This window comes from Amaranthus tricolor, chromosome 7 (genome assembly GCF_026212465.1).
Source record: "Amaranthus tricolor cultivar Red isolate AtriRed21 chromosome 7, ASM2621246v1, whole genome shotgun sequence".
NCBI lineage: Eukaryota > Viridiplantae > Streptophyta > Magnoliopsida > Caryophyllales > Amaranthaceae > Amaranthus > Amaranthus tricolor.
Genome location: NC_080053.1, coordinates 24804477 through 24823259, shown reverse-complemented (window position 1 = coordinate 24823259; position 18783 = coordinate 24804477). Strand labels below are relative to the sequence as shown.

The window sequence follows — 18783 nt, the reverse complement described above, 5'->3', positions numbered from 1 at the left end:
TTTTATTATTTTATTATTATATTTTAATTATCTTTTATTTTCATTAGCATAATTTTTATTTCTTTTTATTTATTATCAAATATTTTTTTCCTTTAAAAAATATCGTTTTTTCTTTGCTACTATCATAGAAGTATAAGACGGAAATAATTAGACCCAGAAAGCCGAAAAGAAAGCCACCCTAATGATTCAATATGAGGTGTAAAATAGGACTATTAAATTAAATAATTTTATATTCCTATTCATTTTTTAACAATTCTAATTCTAATTCCTATTCCCCAAACATGCCCTTAAAAAGCAATCCTTTCTCTTTAAAATTAGGTTTTACTCTCTACTTTTCTTCCCTAATCCCTAAAACTATTCCCTTTGTTATTTCAGCCTCCTTTCTTCTCACCCCGCTCGAAAGAGACTGGGTTGAGAGCTGAGAGTTGAGAGTTGAGACTTAGACTTGATATTCATCCTTAAACCCTGATTTCAATCAACAAATCTACCATTTAATCAACAAATCAACCAATCAATCAATCCGCCATGGATGCCGAGTTAAGTCAGATCCAGCAAGCTCAAATGGCGGCACTTCTTGGCCCTGACCCTGCTCCGTTCGAAACTCTCATTTCCAGTCTCATGTCTTCATCCAATGAACAACGATCTCAGGCTGAATTAGCCTTTAATCTTTGCAAAGAAACTCATCCAGATTCGCTTACTCTAAAACTTGCTCATTTGCTACAGTTTTCTCCTCACCCTGAAGTTCGTGCTATGTCTACTATCCTACTTCGTAAGCTTCTTACTCGCGATTCGTATCCTCAGTCATCGTCATCATCCTCATCTTCTTCGTCTTATGTATGGCCTCGTTTATCCCCTGCTTCCCAATCTTCATTGAAAACTATCCTTCTCGGCTGCCTTCAACGCGCAGATGCCAGAACTATCTCTAAGAAGTTGTGTGACACTATTTCGGAACTTGCTTCCGGTATTCTTCCTGATAATGGTTGGCCTGAACTTTTACCTTTTATGTTTCATTGTGTTTCTTCCGATGATTTCAAATTGCAGGAGAGTGCTTTCTTGATCTTTGCTCAGTTGTCTCAGTTCATTGGTGATGCTTTGGTCCCGCACATTAAGGAGCTTCACGCAGTTTTTTTGAATTGTCTCACCAATTCACAGAATTCTGATGTTAGAATTGCGGCGTTGAATGCCGTTATTAATTTCATCCAGTGCCTTGAAAGTTCTGGTGATAGGGATAGGTTTCAGGATCTCTTGCCTGCGATGATGAAGACATTGAATGAGGCGTTGAATACTTCTCAAGAGGCTACGGCTCAGGAGGCGCTTGAGTTGTTGATTGAGTTGGCTGGCGCTGAGCCTAGGTTTTTGAGGAGACAGCTTGTGGAAGTGGTTGAGTCTATGCTGCAAATCGCTGAGGCTGAGCAATTGGAAGAGGGAACAAGACATTTGGCTGTTGAATTTGTCATTACCCTCGCCGAGGCAAGGGAACGCGCTCCTGGGATGATGAGGAAATTGCCCCAGTTTATCAGTAGATTGTTTGAAATACTGATGAAGATGTTGTTGGATATCGAGGATGATCCTGATTGGCATACTGCTGAAGTTGAAGCTGAGGATGCTGGTGAGACTAGCAATTACAGTGTTGGACAAGAGTGTCTGGATCGATTATCAATTGCTCTCGGTGGTAATTCGATTGTCCCGGTGGCATCACAATTGTTTCCTGCATACTTAGCTGCTCCTGAGTGGCAGAAGCATCATGCTGCTCTTATTGCACTTGCTCAAATTGCTGAAGGTTGCTCAAAGGTATTACTTTGGTTTGTAATACATGTCTAATTGTGTGAATTTATGCAGTTCGGCAATCCAATTCATTTGTAAACTGAGTGCAGTTCTTTGAACTATATATTACTCATTTGATGTTTAGGTGATGATCAAAATCTTGGAACAAGTGGTGACCATGGTTTTGAATTCATTTCAAGATCCCCATCCACGGGTACGATGGGCGGCTATCAATGCAATTGGGCAGTTGTCCACTGATTTAGGACCGGATTTACAGACACAATATCATCAAAGCGTTCTTCCAGCACTAGCTGGTGCCATGGAGGATTTTCAAAATCCTAGAGTACAGGTTTGATTTATACCATCCTTCAATGTGAACTTGATGTATAACTTATTATTGTTCAACACTTCAACATTTGGTTTGTGACTTGCAATTTTTACTAAAATTGACTTGTTAAAACAGATTCCTAAAGGTTTCCTACATGCCTATTCCAACTTTAGTAATTTCTCTGTCATAGATTGAATTAGAAGTATACGCTTAGTTTTAGTCTTTCTTATTCACATTTGGCATTTTACTGGGTGGATTTGTTTATACTATTTGCAATGCCTATTTTAGGATAAGATGCTTTTGGCTTTTTATTATAGGAATATTTACTTTTAAATCTCTGACCTATGGGTGATTCTCTTTAAAAAATCTCACATTTCCATTTCAATTATTTTTGATAAATCCGACCTTTAACATTGATTTTCTTTAACAGATTCAAATGACCTAAAACCTGTTTATATATTACTTTTTCATTTTTCTTTACTTTTAAACTTTACAAACTAAAAAATAACGGAAAAACATAAAAAAGAAACAAACTACTCCTCCTCATCCCCTGCCATCCTCTCCCCCAATGCCCCTCCCCCGAAAAACATAAAATAGAAGATAACGAGTTTTTTTCTTTCGTTTATTTAATGAAAAAAGAATAACCACTCATTTTATGACAAGTGTCAAATTTTTTACTTTTTTTTTTGGAAAAAGGGGCTACATTAGGTTAAGGGTATTGGCAAGTACTTCAAAAGAAAATAAAGGGTAAAGGTTGGATTTTTCAAAAATAATCAAAAGATGGGATTTTTAAAAGTAAATTTTCCTTTATTATATGTTGTCTCAAACTGCATGCCAGTCGTAGACAAGGGGTGCATTTAGCTTAACATGATTGTTTTATTTAAGAACCCTTACCTTGTGCGTAGTTGTAAAGAGTGACCAATATGTTTTGTAGCACTCTTAAATCTTAATAGAGTTGAAATGTTCTTTTACTTGGCTCTGTAGTGGAAATTATACAGTAGAAGATTACTATTTTGCTTTTTATTTATCTGGTTCTTTTACTTACATTGTGTATGCATCATGCAGGCACATGCTGCATCAGCAGTTCTTAATTTCAGCGAGAACTGCACTCCTGATATTTTGACTCCTTACATGGATGGGATAGTGACCAAGTTGCTTGTTCTTCTACAGGTAAAAAGTTTTAGATATTTCTCTTTCAATAATTGTTTAATATTAAAAATTTTAATGACATTAGTAATTTTCTTGACATGGATTATGTAATTAATGGACTTTGCATATTTCAGAATGGCAAACAATTGGTTCAAGAGGGAGCATTGACTGCGTTGGCATCTGTTGCTGATTCTTCTCAGGTGCCTGTCCTTCTGAAATTTGTTTAATAGTAATACAAGAAGAAGAATTTTAACGGTCTTAAATTGGCAGGAACATTTCCAAAAATACTATGATGCTGTCATGCCTTACCTGAAAGTTATCCTGGTGAATGCAACAGACAAATCTAACCGAATGCTTAGAGCAAAAGCAATGGAATGCATTAGTTTGGTCGGTATGGCTGTTGGCAAGGAGAAATTCCGGGATGATGCTAAACAGGTTTGTAATTATAAGTGATGTTGTCTTTTAATTTTTTGAACCTTTTAAATTTCTGTTAGTCAGAGAAGTGATGGAATGGTATTGTGTGGATCGCTTCTGCATAATAGGCCGTCATTTCTTTCATTAGTAACACTAATGCACATCGCCTTAAGTTTTTGTACTCTGACACGTTTCTTGTTAGCTGCAAGATTTTTCTCTTGTAGTGTTGTCAATGTTTTTTTTGGTTATAAAAATATTCAAAATGGGAAGCTCCTCAGCCTTGAATTATGGTTCTTCACTGCAGATGCCTGTGTTTCTTGTAATAACATGCTATTCGCTGAAAAAATTATACCCATAGCATTTGCTTGTATTTTAAATCGTGGTTTTCTGTTAGCTAGACTACACCCTTAATCTATGATATTTTATCTACTAGGTCATGGAGGTGCTGATGTCATTACAAGGGTCCCAAATGGAATCTGATGATCCAACAACAAGTTACATGCTACAGGTAAAGTTTTTTCTAGTTTCAAAGTGGATTTGTAGCAATTTCTTGATCTGACACACTTCAATTCCTCTTGATGCAATTTTTGGTGCTCAGGCGTGGGCTAGACTTTGCAAATGCCTGGGGCAAGATTTCCTTCCTTATATGAGTGTTGTTATGCCGCCTCTTCTTCAATCAGCCCAACTCAAACCTGATGTGACCATAACATCTGCTGATTCTGATAATGATATTGAAGACTCCGATGATGAGAGGTAAATGCATTGCTATTTATTTGTATACACCCAAGTTGTCCTGTTTATCATGATATTTTTGGCGAAAACAATTGCTTTCTTCATTTTCCGTTTTGTGTTTGTCTTTGTATGCTTATCCTTGAGAGGAAGGGGGGCAGTGAAGGAAGAGTGATGGAGGTTGGAACTAGATAGTGAGGGAAGTAGATCGGAGGAAAGAGCAACCGAGCAATATTTGGAGCACATTGCTCGCAATTTGATTTAAAAATAATCCTGTAGTGTTCTATGCCTTATGGTTGAAGTTAAGAGTGAGGACTATAGTGAATGTATACATTTGAGGAGATCTGGTACCTGAAGCATGGTGTTGTCTATGTTAGAGGTAGAAGAATTTGGTTCCTTTTTGTTGATTCAACTTTCAAGTTTGATTGGTGTGTTATTGCGGAATCTTGATTGCAACTCTTTCATTAACATTTACTGGTCTAAAAAGGGTGAAGAGGTCTCGATTGATTGACATTGCAATTTGGGTTGGAAGTTGTACAACTATGGCTGAGTGCATTTTTTTCCCTCAATTCCCAAATGACAGAAGGTATTGTTTTGCAGTATGGAAACTATAACTCTTGGAGACAAGAGAATAGGGATCAAGACTAGTGTCTTGGAGGAGAAAGCAACTGCATGCAACATGCTATGTTGTTATGCAGAAGAATTGAAGGAAGGATTTTATCCTTGGATTGATCAGGTTCATTTCTATGTCCCACAAAGCTTTTTTATATTTAGTGGTATATTGACCGTCAATGCTCTTTTTAGGTGGCACCAATTCTCGTCCCTCTCCTCAAATTTTATTTTCACGAAGAAGTACGAAGAGCTGCTGTTTCTGGTATGCATTTTATTGGTGCTTGGTTTGACACCTTATTCTTTCCTAAGATGGTTCTTTTGTAATTGAATTTTAGCTCTAACTGAGACATGTTTCTTTTACAGCTATGCCAGAACTTTTGTTGTCTGCTAAACTAGCTGTAGAGAAAGGGCTTGCTCAAGGTCGTAATGAGTCTTATGTTAAGCAATTGTCTGACTATATAGTACCAGCTTTGGTGGAGGCCCTACACAAGGTCGTTGCTCTTGGATTTGGTGGCTTCCTTCTTAATGCTGGATTTTTTTTACCTAATTCTCTGAAACTACTTATGTTTTGCAGGAGCCTGATATTGAAATTTGTGCTAGCATGTTGGATGCCTTGAATGAGTGTACACAGGTATAGTTTAATACTACGAAGTTTAGTTTTTATTTTTTTATTTTTTTATTTTGAACATAACTTTGGCTGTTGCATTCATTCCCTCACCTTCGAATTTTGGCTTAGGAGACTAGAGCCAACTATAGTGATTAGTGAGTATAAATATAAGAAATTAACAATAAATTGAGACAAAAGGGTGAACTAGAATTATAGAGTTCTATTTTTTTTTTCTCAATTTTATGGTGTTTCTTTTTTTTTTTTGCATCTTATTCTAAACAGATTTTAGTAAACGATTAATCTCTCATATCTTACCCTAGGTTTCTGGAACCCTTTTGGAAGAAGGACAAGTCAAAGCCATTGTGGATGAAATCAAGCAAGTTCTAACTGCTAGTTCTAGTAGAAAAAGAGAGAGAGCAGAGAGGACTAAAGCAGAGGATTTTGACGCTGAAGAAGGAGAGCTACTGAAGGAGGAAAATGAACAAGAGGAGGAACTGTTTGAACAAGTTTGTGTTTGGCTTTTTATATTTAAACTGACTTCATTTTGGCAAATTCCTTTGCTCCTTGTTGGCATCTGTTCGATGTATAGTATGATACAAATAAGTAGATTTGCTTTTGTTATCCAGGTAGGTGATTTATTGGGAACATTAATCAAAACATTCAAGGCTGCCTTTTTACCCTTCTTTGATGAACTCACATCATATGTGACACCTATGTGGGTGAGTTTTTACTGCAAAATCTGATCATCATTCATCATTCCTCATCTTGTTTATTTTCTATTGTTGTTTAAAATGACTGCAAGTGTCTATTCTATTTTGTGCAAGACCATGATTTGTGTTTGCTTCATATGTTTATGTAGAAGAATCTGTAATTTTAATCATGGGACCTACTTTTGGCCATTACTTTGTCAATAAATTATTGTTTCACGTAAAATCCAATCACAAACGATGTGTTGTCCACATTTAGTTGATTGGTGTAAGGTCCTGATAATTTTTTCTTGATGTTATTGGGATTGTAAACAAATTTTGCTATTTTTGTAATTGTCACATTTTTCATTTTTATTTATGGATAATTGAAGGATAATGGTTGTGCAATAGCAAGTTTATCTATCATAAAAGGTGTGAAGAAGGTTACAAGTACTTGGTGATCACCAAGTGATGTGTGTATATAAGATGGCAGTTAAGCATTTTTTAAGTTCCTGTTCAACTTAGTTCTTTTATGACAAGTTTATTAAAATGCTCTCAAGCTCAAGAATAGATCAATAGGTTGTGCAGCTGGTTTAATATATTCTTTGGAGCCTTGAGTTCCTTTCAAGCTTGAGTCGATTGGCAATTGACATTTGTCATTAGTGGTAAAGATGAAAAGTTCAAGTGTCTCATCTGATTCGGCCATTTTATATAGGGGAAAGATAAAACAGCTGGCGAAAGAAGGGTAGCAATTTGTATTTTTGATGATGTTGCTGAGCAGTGTCGTGAAGCTGCGCTCAAGTAAGTTTAATGCCGTTAATATTATGTTCAGCCTTTATTCTCGTAAGATATCCTAATTTTTATTTTTGTGGAGCAGATATTATGACACATACTTGCCTTTCTTGTTTGAAGCCTGCAATGATGAAGATGCTGACGTCAGACAGGTGGGTGCTGTATGCAGTTTTGTCTTAAATCATACTTCACTTTAGTGTGTTCTCACATTTTGTACATGACTACATTCAGGCTGCTGTATATGGACTTGGTGTGTGCGCAGAGTATGGTGGCCCCGTATTTAAGCCACTTGTGGGGGGTAAATTTTCCTTATGCCTTCCCATCTCTAATATTTGTATTAGTGCTTACAGAATTTGATTGCATTTTTCAAATATCTTGAACAGAGGCTCTCTCAAGACTGAATGTTGTTATCTTGCATCCTCAAGCCCGTAATTCTGAAAATGTAATGGCATATGATAATGCCGTGTCAGCTCTGGGAAAGATTTGTCAATTTCATCGGGACAGTATTGATTCATCCCAGGTTTGTCTTTTTGTCTTTCTATTAATTTCAATTGTAGCTGGCTTTTCTGGGATGGGAGAAATAAATTTCTACACAACAAAACTAGAGAAAATGAAAATAACATTGGTGAAAATGATGAACAAATTAAATTAGAAAAGAAAATAAAAAGAAAAATCACAAATTAAACAAGTAATTAAGGTAAATATCTGTTGAAGATGAAGAATTTAAGACCTTACAGAGGTTGAGGAGTATGTGGTGCTAGAGGAAGAGATTAGAACCGAGAAGTTAGAATGAGATATTAGGGTTGGGACTTGGGTATGTGGTGCTACCAAGTAAAAATGAGTGTTTGGGTAGGGTAATAAGTGTACTAATGTAGGTAGAACAGTATGTGTCATGAGTGTATGACAGTAAATTAGTGGAAGTATACAATTCATTGAATTAAGAAAATGGGGCACTGGAGCAGTAATAGGTTAGTAAACAAATTCAGGAGTGTATAAGACAGTAAGTCAGTAAACAAATACAACATTTTAAATTATTGGGCTGAAATATTTAATTTGAGTGTGGTTAAGATTTTCAAAAAAAAAATATTTATTAAAAATTTGTAACTTTTAATGTATTGTATAATATGGGTATGAGGTGGGGTGAATGGATCTGGGGTGGGGCGGGGTAGGTAGATATGGAGCGGGGCGAGTGGATATGGGTGGGTAAGATCACATACCCACCATCTACCTAGTACCCATGGCGGGTAGAACTTTTCATACCTATACCTTCCAAAGTCGTACCCATACCCCCCCCCCCCCCCCCCCCCTCCCCCCCTTATTAGGTACTTACTACTTAAGTTAGGTTTGTCTCACAGATTGGGTAAAATTAAAGTACCCAACGGTAATGTGCCACATGGCCTAAGTGATCTGCAAAACCGTTTTTTCTGGATCATGAGAGCATTTTCGGAAGGTGAAACTGGTGGTTGGGATTTTATCAAAATAGCAGAGTTGGACTTATTTTTGGTGGATGGGCTTAGTTGGATTATCTATCAAAATTTTCTTAGAAGTATCACCATATAATTATTTAATACATTGCTGTGTATCCCAGCCCTTAGCTTGGCTTTTGGTGTATGGTGGAAGATAGGCTTTCCTAAGTTATTTAATTTTTGGTTTCGTTACGTGTAACGTGATGAATTATTTTGCACTAATAATGTCATAATTCTATGCGATGCAAGGGATGGTTTTTGCTCTTCAATCATTTTGGGCCCTGGAATTACAGCTAAGGTATCCATCTGATCTTGTGTAGGTTGTTCCTGCCTGGCTAAACTGTTTACCCATTAGAGGAGACTTTATAGAGGCCAAAATTGTCCATGATCAGCTCTGCTGTATGGTTGAAAGGCAAGTAGTTGATTCTTGTTGTATCTTGTCTTGGTTCCTTATGGTTTATTATTTGAAGCCAAAAAATCTTACCTCTGATTGCTTTCAGGTCTGATGCAGAAGTCTTGGGGCCCAACAATCAATATATACCTAAGATAATCATGGTTTTTGCTGAGGTTAGTCTTGTTTTCGAGTTCTCCCCAGTTGTCAAATATTTTTGTTTTGCATGAAAAGATGTCATCTTAGCTGCATGTTTATTTGAGCTCTTTTCTATTCGCACCTCTTTATGATAAATTTTTATTTTTCAGTTTTAATTGCTTATTTCTTTTTGATGAAATATGTGGAATTTACCTTGCTGGCTTTTTAGTTTTAATCATCCCATGGTAATTCAATGATTTGTGGGCGTTCAGGGCAAGTTTGTTGTTGTGGAAGATTTCATCAAGTAGGGTTTTTATTTTCGTGCAGGTTCTCTGCGCTGGTAAAGATTTGGCAACAGAACAAACAGCAGGCAGAATGGTCACGTTGTTGAAGCATCTACAGCAGACTATGCCACCTGCTGCATTTGCTTCAATACTGTCGTCATTGCAACCACAGCAACAACTTACGTTGCAGTCCATCCTTTCAACCTAGTTTTACATCACAACCTTACCCATCATTTCCCATGCAGTTATTCGTTGCATATTCTTTGTCACAATGCATCAGATCTTTATTCAATTATTCATGTTACGATTTCTCAGGCATCCCTCAGTGGTCGAGGGTCCTGAAGAAAGCTCCTATAGATATGAAAGCATAGCTATAGTTGCTGTATAGTGAAAGCTAAAGAGAGTATACACATGATATTAGTCTTGGACTTGTGAAGTTTCGGAGTTCATGTTTCATCGAGATGTTTCAAGAATCCGTATTGGATGTGATTCTTGAGATGCAGTTTTGGCCAGCAAATTACTTGCATAAACACTATTTATTTTCTTGTTCAAAATGTATTCTTTTTTTTGGATGTGATTGTTTTTGAAATGAATGAATAATAGTGTCTGCAAGGAAATAGTTTACTATTGATTGCAGTCTCAAGTTTTGGGTGTGGTCTCTGTTGCTCTTGTCCTGCATCAAAGACACCATGTTGGTTGTTGGAGCTTTTATGTCATTGCTCATAATTTATACTCTTTTTGCTCCTTTTTATTTTGCACCACTTTCATTTTACTTTGCCTTATTGCACTTTTTTAGGAATGGTTTTACTTTTATTCTTTTAATTTCATTCACAAACTTAATATATTCTGTTTTCATCATAAACACTTATTTTTATTTTTTATTTATTTTTTGTCATATTTTCCAGCAAGTTTAGTACTCCATGAAACACTCATTTTATCCCTCTTAATTTGTTTTATTTTCTTGTTCCAATGAGTTTATTATATCATGAATTTATATTTTCCCTCTTGATTTCATTTAGGAACCCATATTATCTCTTCATTATATTGATCTCAATTTAATTAATATTCTATCAAAAATAATTAAATGTAATAAAATAAATGAAAATGAGTATTATTGGTTGTTATACTATCTAATAGTAGTATAATGTTTAGAACTGAGAAGGAGATGACCATATCTCTCGCCTTGACGACAGTTGGGTTGGGTCGACGCATTATTGTAAATGGCCCCACTTCCAATACATCTCACCGCCCATCTTATATGAAAAATCTTTTTCCTTTCCACTTTATTTTTTTTTATATAAAAAAAAGAATGTACAAACTATTTTCTAATTAATGATTGATAAAGGAGATGTGTTTAGTTGGAGCAAATATATTGCTTTTACAATTACTCTAATAATTAGGTCGTGTTTTAACTCATGTGGATAATGAGAATTTCTAGTTGTAAAGTGCTTTTCTTGTGGGTTTTGAGGATAAGCTTTCATCACAAAATTAAACCAGACTTGGGTACAATTAGGGGCTTGCTAGGCTATTAGTCGTTGGTTTATTATACTTTACACTTTCTTAGGCTACATGCCTATACCTAATTTCGCACTAATAAACCAATGTGTGAAGTATTTATAGGAAATTCAGGTTTTGCTGTGTTGTGTAGCTATAAATTTTCAAGTCTTGCTACACAAGGAAGTTCTATAACTAGAGTTAGTCCTAAGCAAGGGCAAGAAGGGCTTGCGCCCAGGACCCACGAAAAAGTAGATTAATTTTGCTTTCATATACATCAAATTTGAGATCTTATGTGATTAAATTGTGCATTATACCACCAAATCAAAGTGTTATTAATGATAATTGTTACTTTATTTACTATTATTGGCGTGTAATATTTTTTTATAATATAAATTTTGTAATTATAAATATATTTTATAATTATAAATATATTTTATAATTAAGGCTCATAATTTATTTTTCGTTTCAGGCTCTAAAACTTCAGGGTTGGCCCTGTCTTTAACCATAAGGAGGGGGGTTGTGAGTGCAACGGTTCAAGAGTCAAGACTACAAGTATAATTGTACAGTAATCCCACTTCACCAACTCACATTATTTTATTTTATGAAATAAAAAGTTTAAATAAAAAATCTCATTTTTAAATACTTCGTTTTTATATATATCAATTTTCACGTTTGAATAATTATTAGAAAGTTTAGTGTGACACATTACATCAAATTCAATTTCAAAATTTTTAATTTATTTTTCTTATACCCGAAATGTTGAAGATTAATTGATGTTAACTATTTTACACAATCATGCAGTTTATTAGCCATTAATTGTTGACTGTTTATTTACTAGTGCCTATTCTATTTTCATACTTATTAATCTTTCGAGACAATAAACTTTTAATTTTTTTTCACTTATAAGTGATGAGCTTATTCAATAAAGAAACTTAATATAGTCCCGAAATTTCCATCACTAATGATGTCTTTTAACTCCTTTTAATCCTATAAAATTACACCTATTTTCTATAAATGTTTGTTTCGCTTATTTGTTCACCTTATTTATTTTAATTCTTGTCTTATTCATAAATTTATTATCTTCTTTTCCACTAATTAATTTTCTTCTATTCTGTTGTATATCATCCTATATTATTTAATTACAAATGCAAATTAATATTATTACACCTAAAAGCAAGAAGTGCAATATCAAATAATAGCTAGGTAGTTCATAAATTATTTCAATCTTTATTAAATAAATTATCTTCAATGGTACAAATGTTGGCGCTACCAATGGACTTGATTCAATATCTGTATCCACCTGTGTTTGAGGGCCAAAAAAACTATAATTATAGAGAATTCATGTTATTTTTAGTTTTATCAGACATGCTTATATAATTAACTCATATATATAATTAATCATTTTAAAAGTATAAGTAATTAATTTAATATATTAAATGTGTGAGTCAGCCTAATAAGAATAATCTCACTATGAAATTGTTACATTAAGAATTTGTATATTTTTAATGACATTCTAGCTTAAAACATAACAAGATTTGTAAAAATTTGAGCAGTAACTCACATATGTATTACTCCATTAAATCTTTACAAATTGTTGTATGAGATGATAAGTCGTGAACGTATTTCATACTTAGGTTTTATAGCCAATTTATAAAAATTATGAGAATATAAACTTCTTGTTACTGAAAGACGATCTTTCATAAGAATACTTGTTAAACCTTAACTTGTATCTAAATAACATTGTTAAGCCCAACCCATGGACAGTAGATTGAGGCAGGTAGTCATGGGGAGAATTTATGCTCGGGCATGCAAGCCTACCTATATACTCAGGTTATCTCATAGAAAATCAGTTAATATTGAATTATAAAACATAAATGACAATTGAGTTGGTTAATGATAGAATATATAAGATAGAGACACCAAAAATTTAAGTTGATGGTTAAGGCCCCAAGATATGTTATATATTCTATTATTAATTCACACAAAAATTTAAGCTGATGATTAATGTTTCAGAATATCTTATATATTAAATCAGTTAAGTAGATATACAAAAACGAGCATGCAACCCCCTTATACTAGCATCCTAAATGTAACACCCTGACCCCTAAACGAACACAAGTCTTTTGAGCGCACTTTGTCCTCACTTATGCACACTCAAGAAAACTTCTCGAGAGGTCATCCATCCTAAGATTGCTCCCCACTAAGCACGTTTAACTACAACGTTTCTAGCAAATTGACTCCCTTAAAAAGAAGATGTACCTTGCTAATATGAACAATCTATCAATCCTTTTAATGTTCAAACTCGAGTGGAGGGTACTAATTAACTACTTGTTTGCACGAATGACAACCCTTCTCTACTACAACTACGATGAACAAACATGAAACAGTCATTTGTTCAATTAATAATTATAGAGTAATCATCATCAATCCAAAAGAAGAGGAACGCACGAAGTTTTTTGGTCCAAAGAAAGTGACTATTATCAATACTTTACTCATTTCATTGACCCTTTGAAACTTAAACTAACACCAAGAGCTATAATAGACGAGACTCCCACTATCTTGGACTAATGGCTTATTTCATCATTATGTGTATGTATATAAGTAAACTTGTGTTTTCTTTTGAACTTCAAGGCTTGAAAATTTTTTATAATCATTTAAAATTCCCGTAATTTTAGAATTTTATTTTTTTCAAAATGGAATTTCAGTTGCAGCAAATAATGCATACAGATAGCGAACTTAAAGTTAAGAATAGAAGTCGAAAGGGAACCAAATCGAACACTAAGAGCAAGTTTGTAGGGGTGAGGCAGAGACCTTCGGGAAAATGGGTTGCTGAAATAAAAAACACGAGTCAAAAGATAAGGATATGGCTTGGAACATTCGACACAGCCGAAGAGGCTGCTCGTGCTTACGATGAAGCTGCTTGTCTCCTTCGTGGTTCAAACACACGAACCAATTTTATCACTTCCGATAACACCAACTCTGCCTTGTCACGCAGAATCAGAAACCTCGTTAACCAGAAAAAGAAACTCATCAATAGCCCCCAGTTCGGCCCAACTCTTCATACTACCTCTTCAACTGATAATGTTGCTGATTCTAGCTTGGTTATCAACCAAACTGTCAATTTTACCAGCCAAATGGTTAATGGGAATGAATACCTGCCTGATGTGACTCGACAATTTGATTACTCTTGGGCATTTCCGCAGCAATTTCCTCCTCCAATTCCTGTCGATTTGGGGGTATTTACGGCAACATTGCCAGAGGCTCAACAGGTGAACAATGCAAATGAGGTAGCGATGCTTGAATTCGAGCGTATCAAGGTAGAGCGACAGATATCAGCATCATTGTATGCCATGAATGGAGTGAATGATTATCTGCAGAGCATTTTTAGTGCTCGCGACTCTGTTGATCTTCCTTTAACTCCTGCCTGGGATCCGCCAATGTTTTATCATAATTTTTGTCTTGGTTGATGAATTTACTTCATTTTTATTTTGCTACGTCAAACAAATGCTTTTCCCTTTTAAACCATGTTTTGTTCTTATTTTGATTTGATTCATATGTATAGCTACCGGAAGACCACAACAAATTAGTGTCTCCTTAAAAATGTCAAAGACTTTTGATCGTTTGAAGTTATTAGATTCATAGCTTGTACATGATGTGTGTAGGATGTGTGTAGGCCGTGAGAATTCGTCACATAACCATCACGTGGATCCACTCATGCTAACACACCCACGGGGAATCCATGAACTTAGGCCCACAAACCCATGAGTAATGAGAGTTGACTTACATACATACTTGATGAGATTCTCCCAAAATCATATGGTATTAGGAAGATTACCCACTAAACATTATATGCAAACCTACAACCCACTATTTTAGAGATGTAAAATATTCCTCATTTGTAAAGTATTTCCATCAATGTGTTCACGGATGTACTTTATTCATTAGTCATTACAAAAGGGGAATAGTATCTGGAGAAACAAAGGGAAAAGTGAACAATGAATTCATTGACACAATGCTACATTCCATTCAAAATCATTCCAATCAACAAACATAACCATGTACTTTACTCATTAGTCATTACAAAAGGCAATATTCTACAATTTCATTACACCAACAGAAGAAGATAACACTTTCCAGAATTAAAATTTGACAAGAGATAGTGAACACATCACTATCACCATGAGATATAGAGAATGCACATCAGTATTCATCCTCATCTTCCTCATCGTCAACCCCTTCTGCTCCTACTTCTTCGTAATCTTTCTCAAGGGCAGCAAGATCTTCACGAGCTTCAGAGAATTCTCCCTCTTCCATTCCTTCACCAACGTACCAGTGAACAAATGCCCTCTTGGCGTACATGAGATCAAATTTGTGGTCAATTCGCGAGAAAACTTCTGCCACGGCAGTGTTGTTGCTTATCATGCACACAGCTCGTTGCACCTTGGCAAGATCACCCCCTGGAACAACTGTTGGTGGTTGATAGTTGATACCGCATTTAAATCCGGTTGGACACCTACAAAAATCACAGATCATAATAAATCCAATTCAACTTTCTACATTCAAGGACAGAGCAAATCCAAAACCAACCAAATCATCTAGTGTATCTTGATCCAAAACATCAGATTAGCTTTAGCATATTATTTGGTCTTACCAGTCAACAAACTGCACGGTCCTTTTGGTTTTGATGGTAGCAACAGCAGCATTAACATCCTTGGGCACAACATCTCCCCTATACATAAGACAGCAAGCCATGTATTTTCCATGCCTTGGGTCACACTTTGCCATCATGCTAGAGGGCTCAAAAACGGCATTGGTAATCTCAGGGACGGAAAGCTGCTCATGATATGCTTTCTCAGCAGAGATAACAGGGGCATAAGAAGAAAGCATGAAGTGAATCCGTGGATAGGGTACCAAGTTCGTTTGGAACTCAGTAATGTCCACATTTATGGCTCCGTCAAACCTCAAGGAAGTTGTCAATGATGATATTATCTGAGATATTAAACGATTCAAGTTGGTATAGGTTGGCCTCTCAATGTCCAATGATTTGCGACAGATATCATAGATAGCTTCATTATCCAAAAGCACGGCAACATCAGTGTGTTCAAGCAGGGAATGGGTGGACAGAACACTGTTGTAAGGTTCAACAACTGCTGTGGATACCTGCAACCATGGATAAGTTAGAGGTAGCAGAACAAAGTGGACACAAGGCAATAGGCATCAACCTCCCACCTAGGGAACACTAAACAAATAGTTGTGAAATGATGAGTAAGCAATAAATGTCTATGGTAGTGAGCAAACTTAGAATCTTTGGCATTTAGTTATGAAGAACAAAAATAACCAATATTACTTAAAAACCTGTTTATTTTACTTGTTTTCACAATTTTAGGGCCTACAAACAAGTAATTTAACTAAAGCAAAAGTAATGAGAACTAATGTAAACAAATTTTTGAAGTCCCTTGATTCTCAAAAAAACCCTTAAGATGGGGCAACTTGCACATGCTCGAAACCACCCTAGTTATAGGAACAAGGACGAGGGATAAAAAGCAAGCACCTGAGGTGAAGGATAAATGGTAAATCCAAGCTTAGACTTCTTTCCATAGTCGACAGACAAGCGTTCCAACAACAAGGAACCCAAGCCAGAACCAGTACCACCACCCACAGCATTGAAGACCAAGAACCCTTGTAAACCAGTGCAGTTGTCAGCTAGTTTCCTGACTCGGTCAAGACATATATCTACGATTTCCTTTCCAACTGCAATAAAGAACAGCAGAAAGTTAGTTAAAAGCATTTAATGGCATTGCGTAGAAAAAGGAAAGTAGGAATCAGTGAATTGGGGATGAAGTAAAAGTACCAGTATAATGTCCCCTAGCAAAGTTATTAGCAGCATCCTCCTTTCCAGAAATAAGCTGTTCAGGATGAAACAGCTGGCGATAGGTTCCGGAACGAACCTCATCAATGACAGTAGGTTCTAGATCGACAAATACAGCGCGGGGAACATGCTTTCCAGCACTAGTTTCGCTAAAGAAGGTGTTAAAAGCGTCATGCCCAACACCGATTGTGCTGTCACTGCAATACAATTACATAGTAATGAACTCAGTTTGAGATCTGGATATCATGCAAATTACAAACCAAAAAGTAAAAATAAAAAAAAAAAATTAGTGCTTAAATAATAAAATCAAAAACAAAAACACTGGAAATCATAATCTTATTGCTTTCAAGTAAAAATCAAAACAACAAAACACTAGAAAACATAATTGTAGTTCATAAAAGAAAAAATTTAAATCAAATTATAGTGTTTAAAAAATGAAATCAAAATCAAAAACGGTAGAAGAGCATGATGTAGTGCTTAAGAATCAAAATTCATTCGAAAAACATAAAAACGCTAGAAAACATAATTACAGTGCCTAAAAGCGAAAATAAAAGTAAAATCACTAGAAAAACATAATTTAAGAGCTTGAAAATCAAAATTCATTTCAACAATAAGTTGATCTTGAGCCGCAACACTAGAAAGCACCAAAAAATCACCGCAAGAAAACAAAAAGAATCAAAAGCAGAAAAGGGAGGAAAAGAGAGAAACCTAGGCATCAAACCATCAGGTTGAATGCCATGTTCAAGACAATAAAGTTCCCAGCAAGAATTTCCAACTTGAATTCCTGCTTGACCAATGTGTATGCTAATAATCTCTCTCATTTTTCAAAAAATTCTGCTTCTTCTAGGGACGTCTAGGGCAAATAGAGGGAGAAAGTGAAGTGGAGATCAAAGCGTTACGAGATAATTTGATAGTTTATTGCGTCAATTTAGGGCCTTTCCTTTCTTCTAGTAACCGACGGAAGAGGATGTTGATTTATGAGGATATTTAGATATTTTATTTTGTACTCTTACCCTCTTGTTGCCCGTTGTGTTTGTATATGGACAAAATAACTTGAGCTACTAAAATTATTTTTCCCTCAAACTACTTCAAATAAAGAGCATGTATTCTGATAATATATATGAAATAGACTATTTAACTTATAGATGAGGAGCGTCTTTCGGTGAGAGCGTTTCGTATAACAATTTGTGAATAACCATATAGAAAAGATTAAAATGGTAAAAAAGTGTAATTTATAATTATAAAAGACCGTCTGTTTAAGAGATGAAAAGAAAAAATTAAACGTATGTATGAGAACTTGAAAGAAAGTATAACTCATAACTTAAAAATAGAAATGTAACAAATTTCATGACAACCAAAATAAAAAAATATAGTAAAATGGTGGGATTGATTGATTAGTAGAGTGCCCTCTTTGTCCTATTGAGAATGCAAAATTGTGTCCACATTGATTTTTACAAAATTATAAATCCATATTTAAGGCAATTAAAGTCGGATAAATTTCAGATCGTCGGATTTGTTTTGAACACCTCTCAATACGCATTTAAAATTTTCACACAAAAGTTTTTTTAGAAATATGTTATATTTTTCAATGGGACAAAAATAAAATATTAAGTTAAGAATTAGGCGTTAACTTGAAACAAATATTACGTTTTTCTTATAAAATTTTAAATTTAATTCTCATCTAAAATTTTTTTCTTGATGTTGGTGGTGTGGTGTTGTATGGTGGGTTGATTTAATTAATAAGAATAGTAACATGTCTTGGCCAATTTGTGAATGTGGGCACACTATACAGTATACACCCTATTTCCAACCCACCACCACCATGACTCTTAACTCTCACCTCCTTTTATTCATTCATTTTTTAGATAAAAATACTCTCTCCTATTCATCTTACGAGTTTCATTTGACTTTTCACGAATTTTAAAGAGAGTTAAAAGTGGGACCTTAAGTGTAGGAAAAAGAGTGGTATTATGGGTTTTTTAATGTAAGGAAGAAAAATTAGTATGGGTAATGGAGGGTATAATTGAAAATAGGATAAAATTACTAAGAACATAAAA

At 35.0% G+C, this 18783-nt stretch overlaps 3 protein-coding genes across 3 annotated transcripts; 2 read left to right on the top strand and 1 right to left on the bottom strand.

Annotated features, from left to right (window-relative positions):
- Positions 1-255: 255 nt before the first annotated feature.
- Positions 256-10660, top strand: LOC130817373 (uncharacterized). Its single transcript, XM_057683036.1, has 20 exons — positions 256-1791; positions 1910-2113; positions 3158-3262; positions 3376-3441; positions 3512-3676; positions 4089-4163; positions 4254-4408; positions 4985-5120; positions 5189-5258; positions 5360-5487; positions 5571-5627; positions 5924-6109; positions 6230-6322; positions 7005-7090; positions 7167-7233; positions 7313-7379; positions 7465-7601; positions 8868-8959; positions 9048-9114; positions 9404-10660. The coding sequence occupies exons 1-20, from the start codon at positions 526-528 to the stop codon at positions 9566-9568; spliced, it is 3387 nt and encodes a 1128-aa protein (XP_057539019.1). The 5' UTR covers positions 256-525; the 3' UTR covers positions 9569-10660.
- A 2907-nt stretch (positions 10661-13567) lies between these two features.
- Positions 13568-14475, top strand: LOC130817372 (ethylene-responsive transcription factor ERN1). Its single transcript, XM_057683035.1, has one exon. It carries the CDS (start codon positions 13575-13577, stop codon positions 14322-14324), a length of 750 nt encoding a protein of 249 aa, XP_057539018.1. The 5' UTR covers positions 13568-13574; the 3' UTR covers positions 14325-14475.
- A 363-nt stretch (positions 14476-14838) lies between these two features.
- On the bottom strand, positions 14839-17791 carry LOC130817371 (tubulin alpha-5 chain). The gene is made up of 5 exons (XM_057683034.1): positions 17435-17791; positions 16709-16923; positions 16409-16608; positions 15509-16017; positions 14839-15370 (listed from the first exon to the last, which is right to left on the bottom strand). The coding sequence occupies exons 1-5, from the start codon at positions 17545-17547 to the stop codon at positions 15058-15060; spliced, it is 1350 nt and encodes a 449-aa protein (XP_057539017.1). The 5' UTR covers positions 17548-17791; the 3' UTR covers positions 14839-15057.
- Positions 17792-18783: the final 992 nt, after the last annotated feature.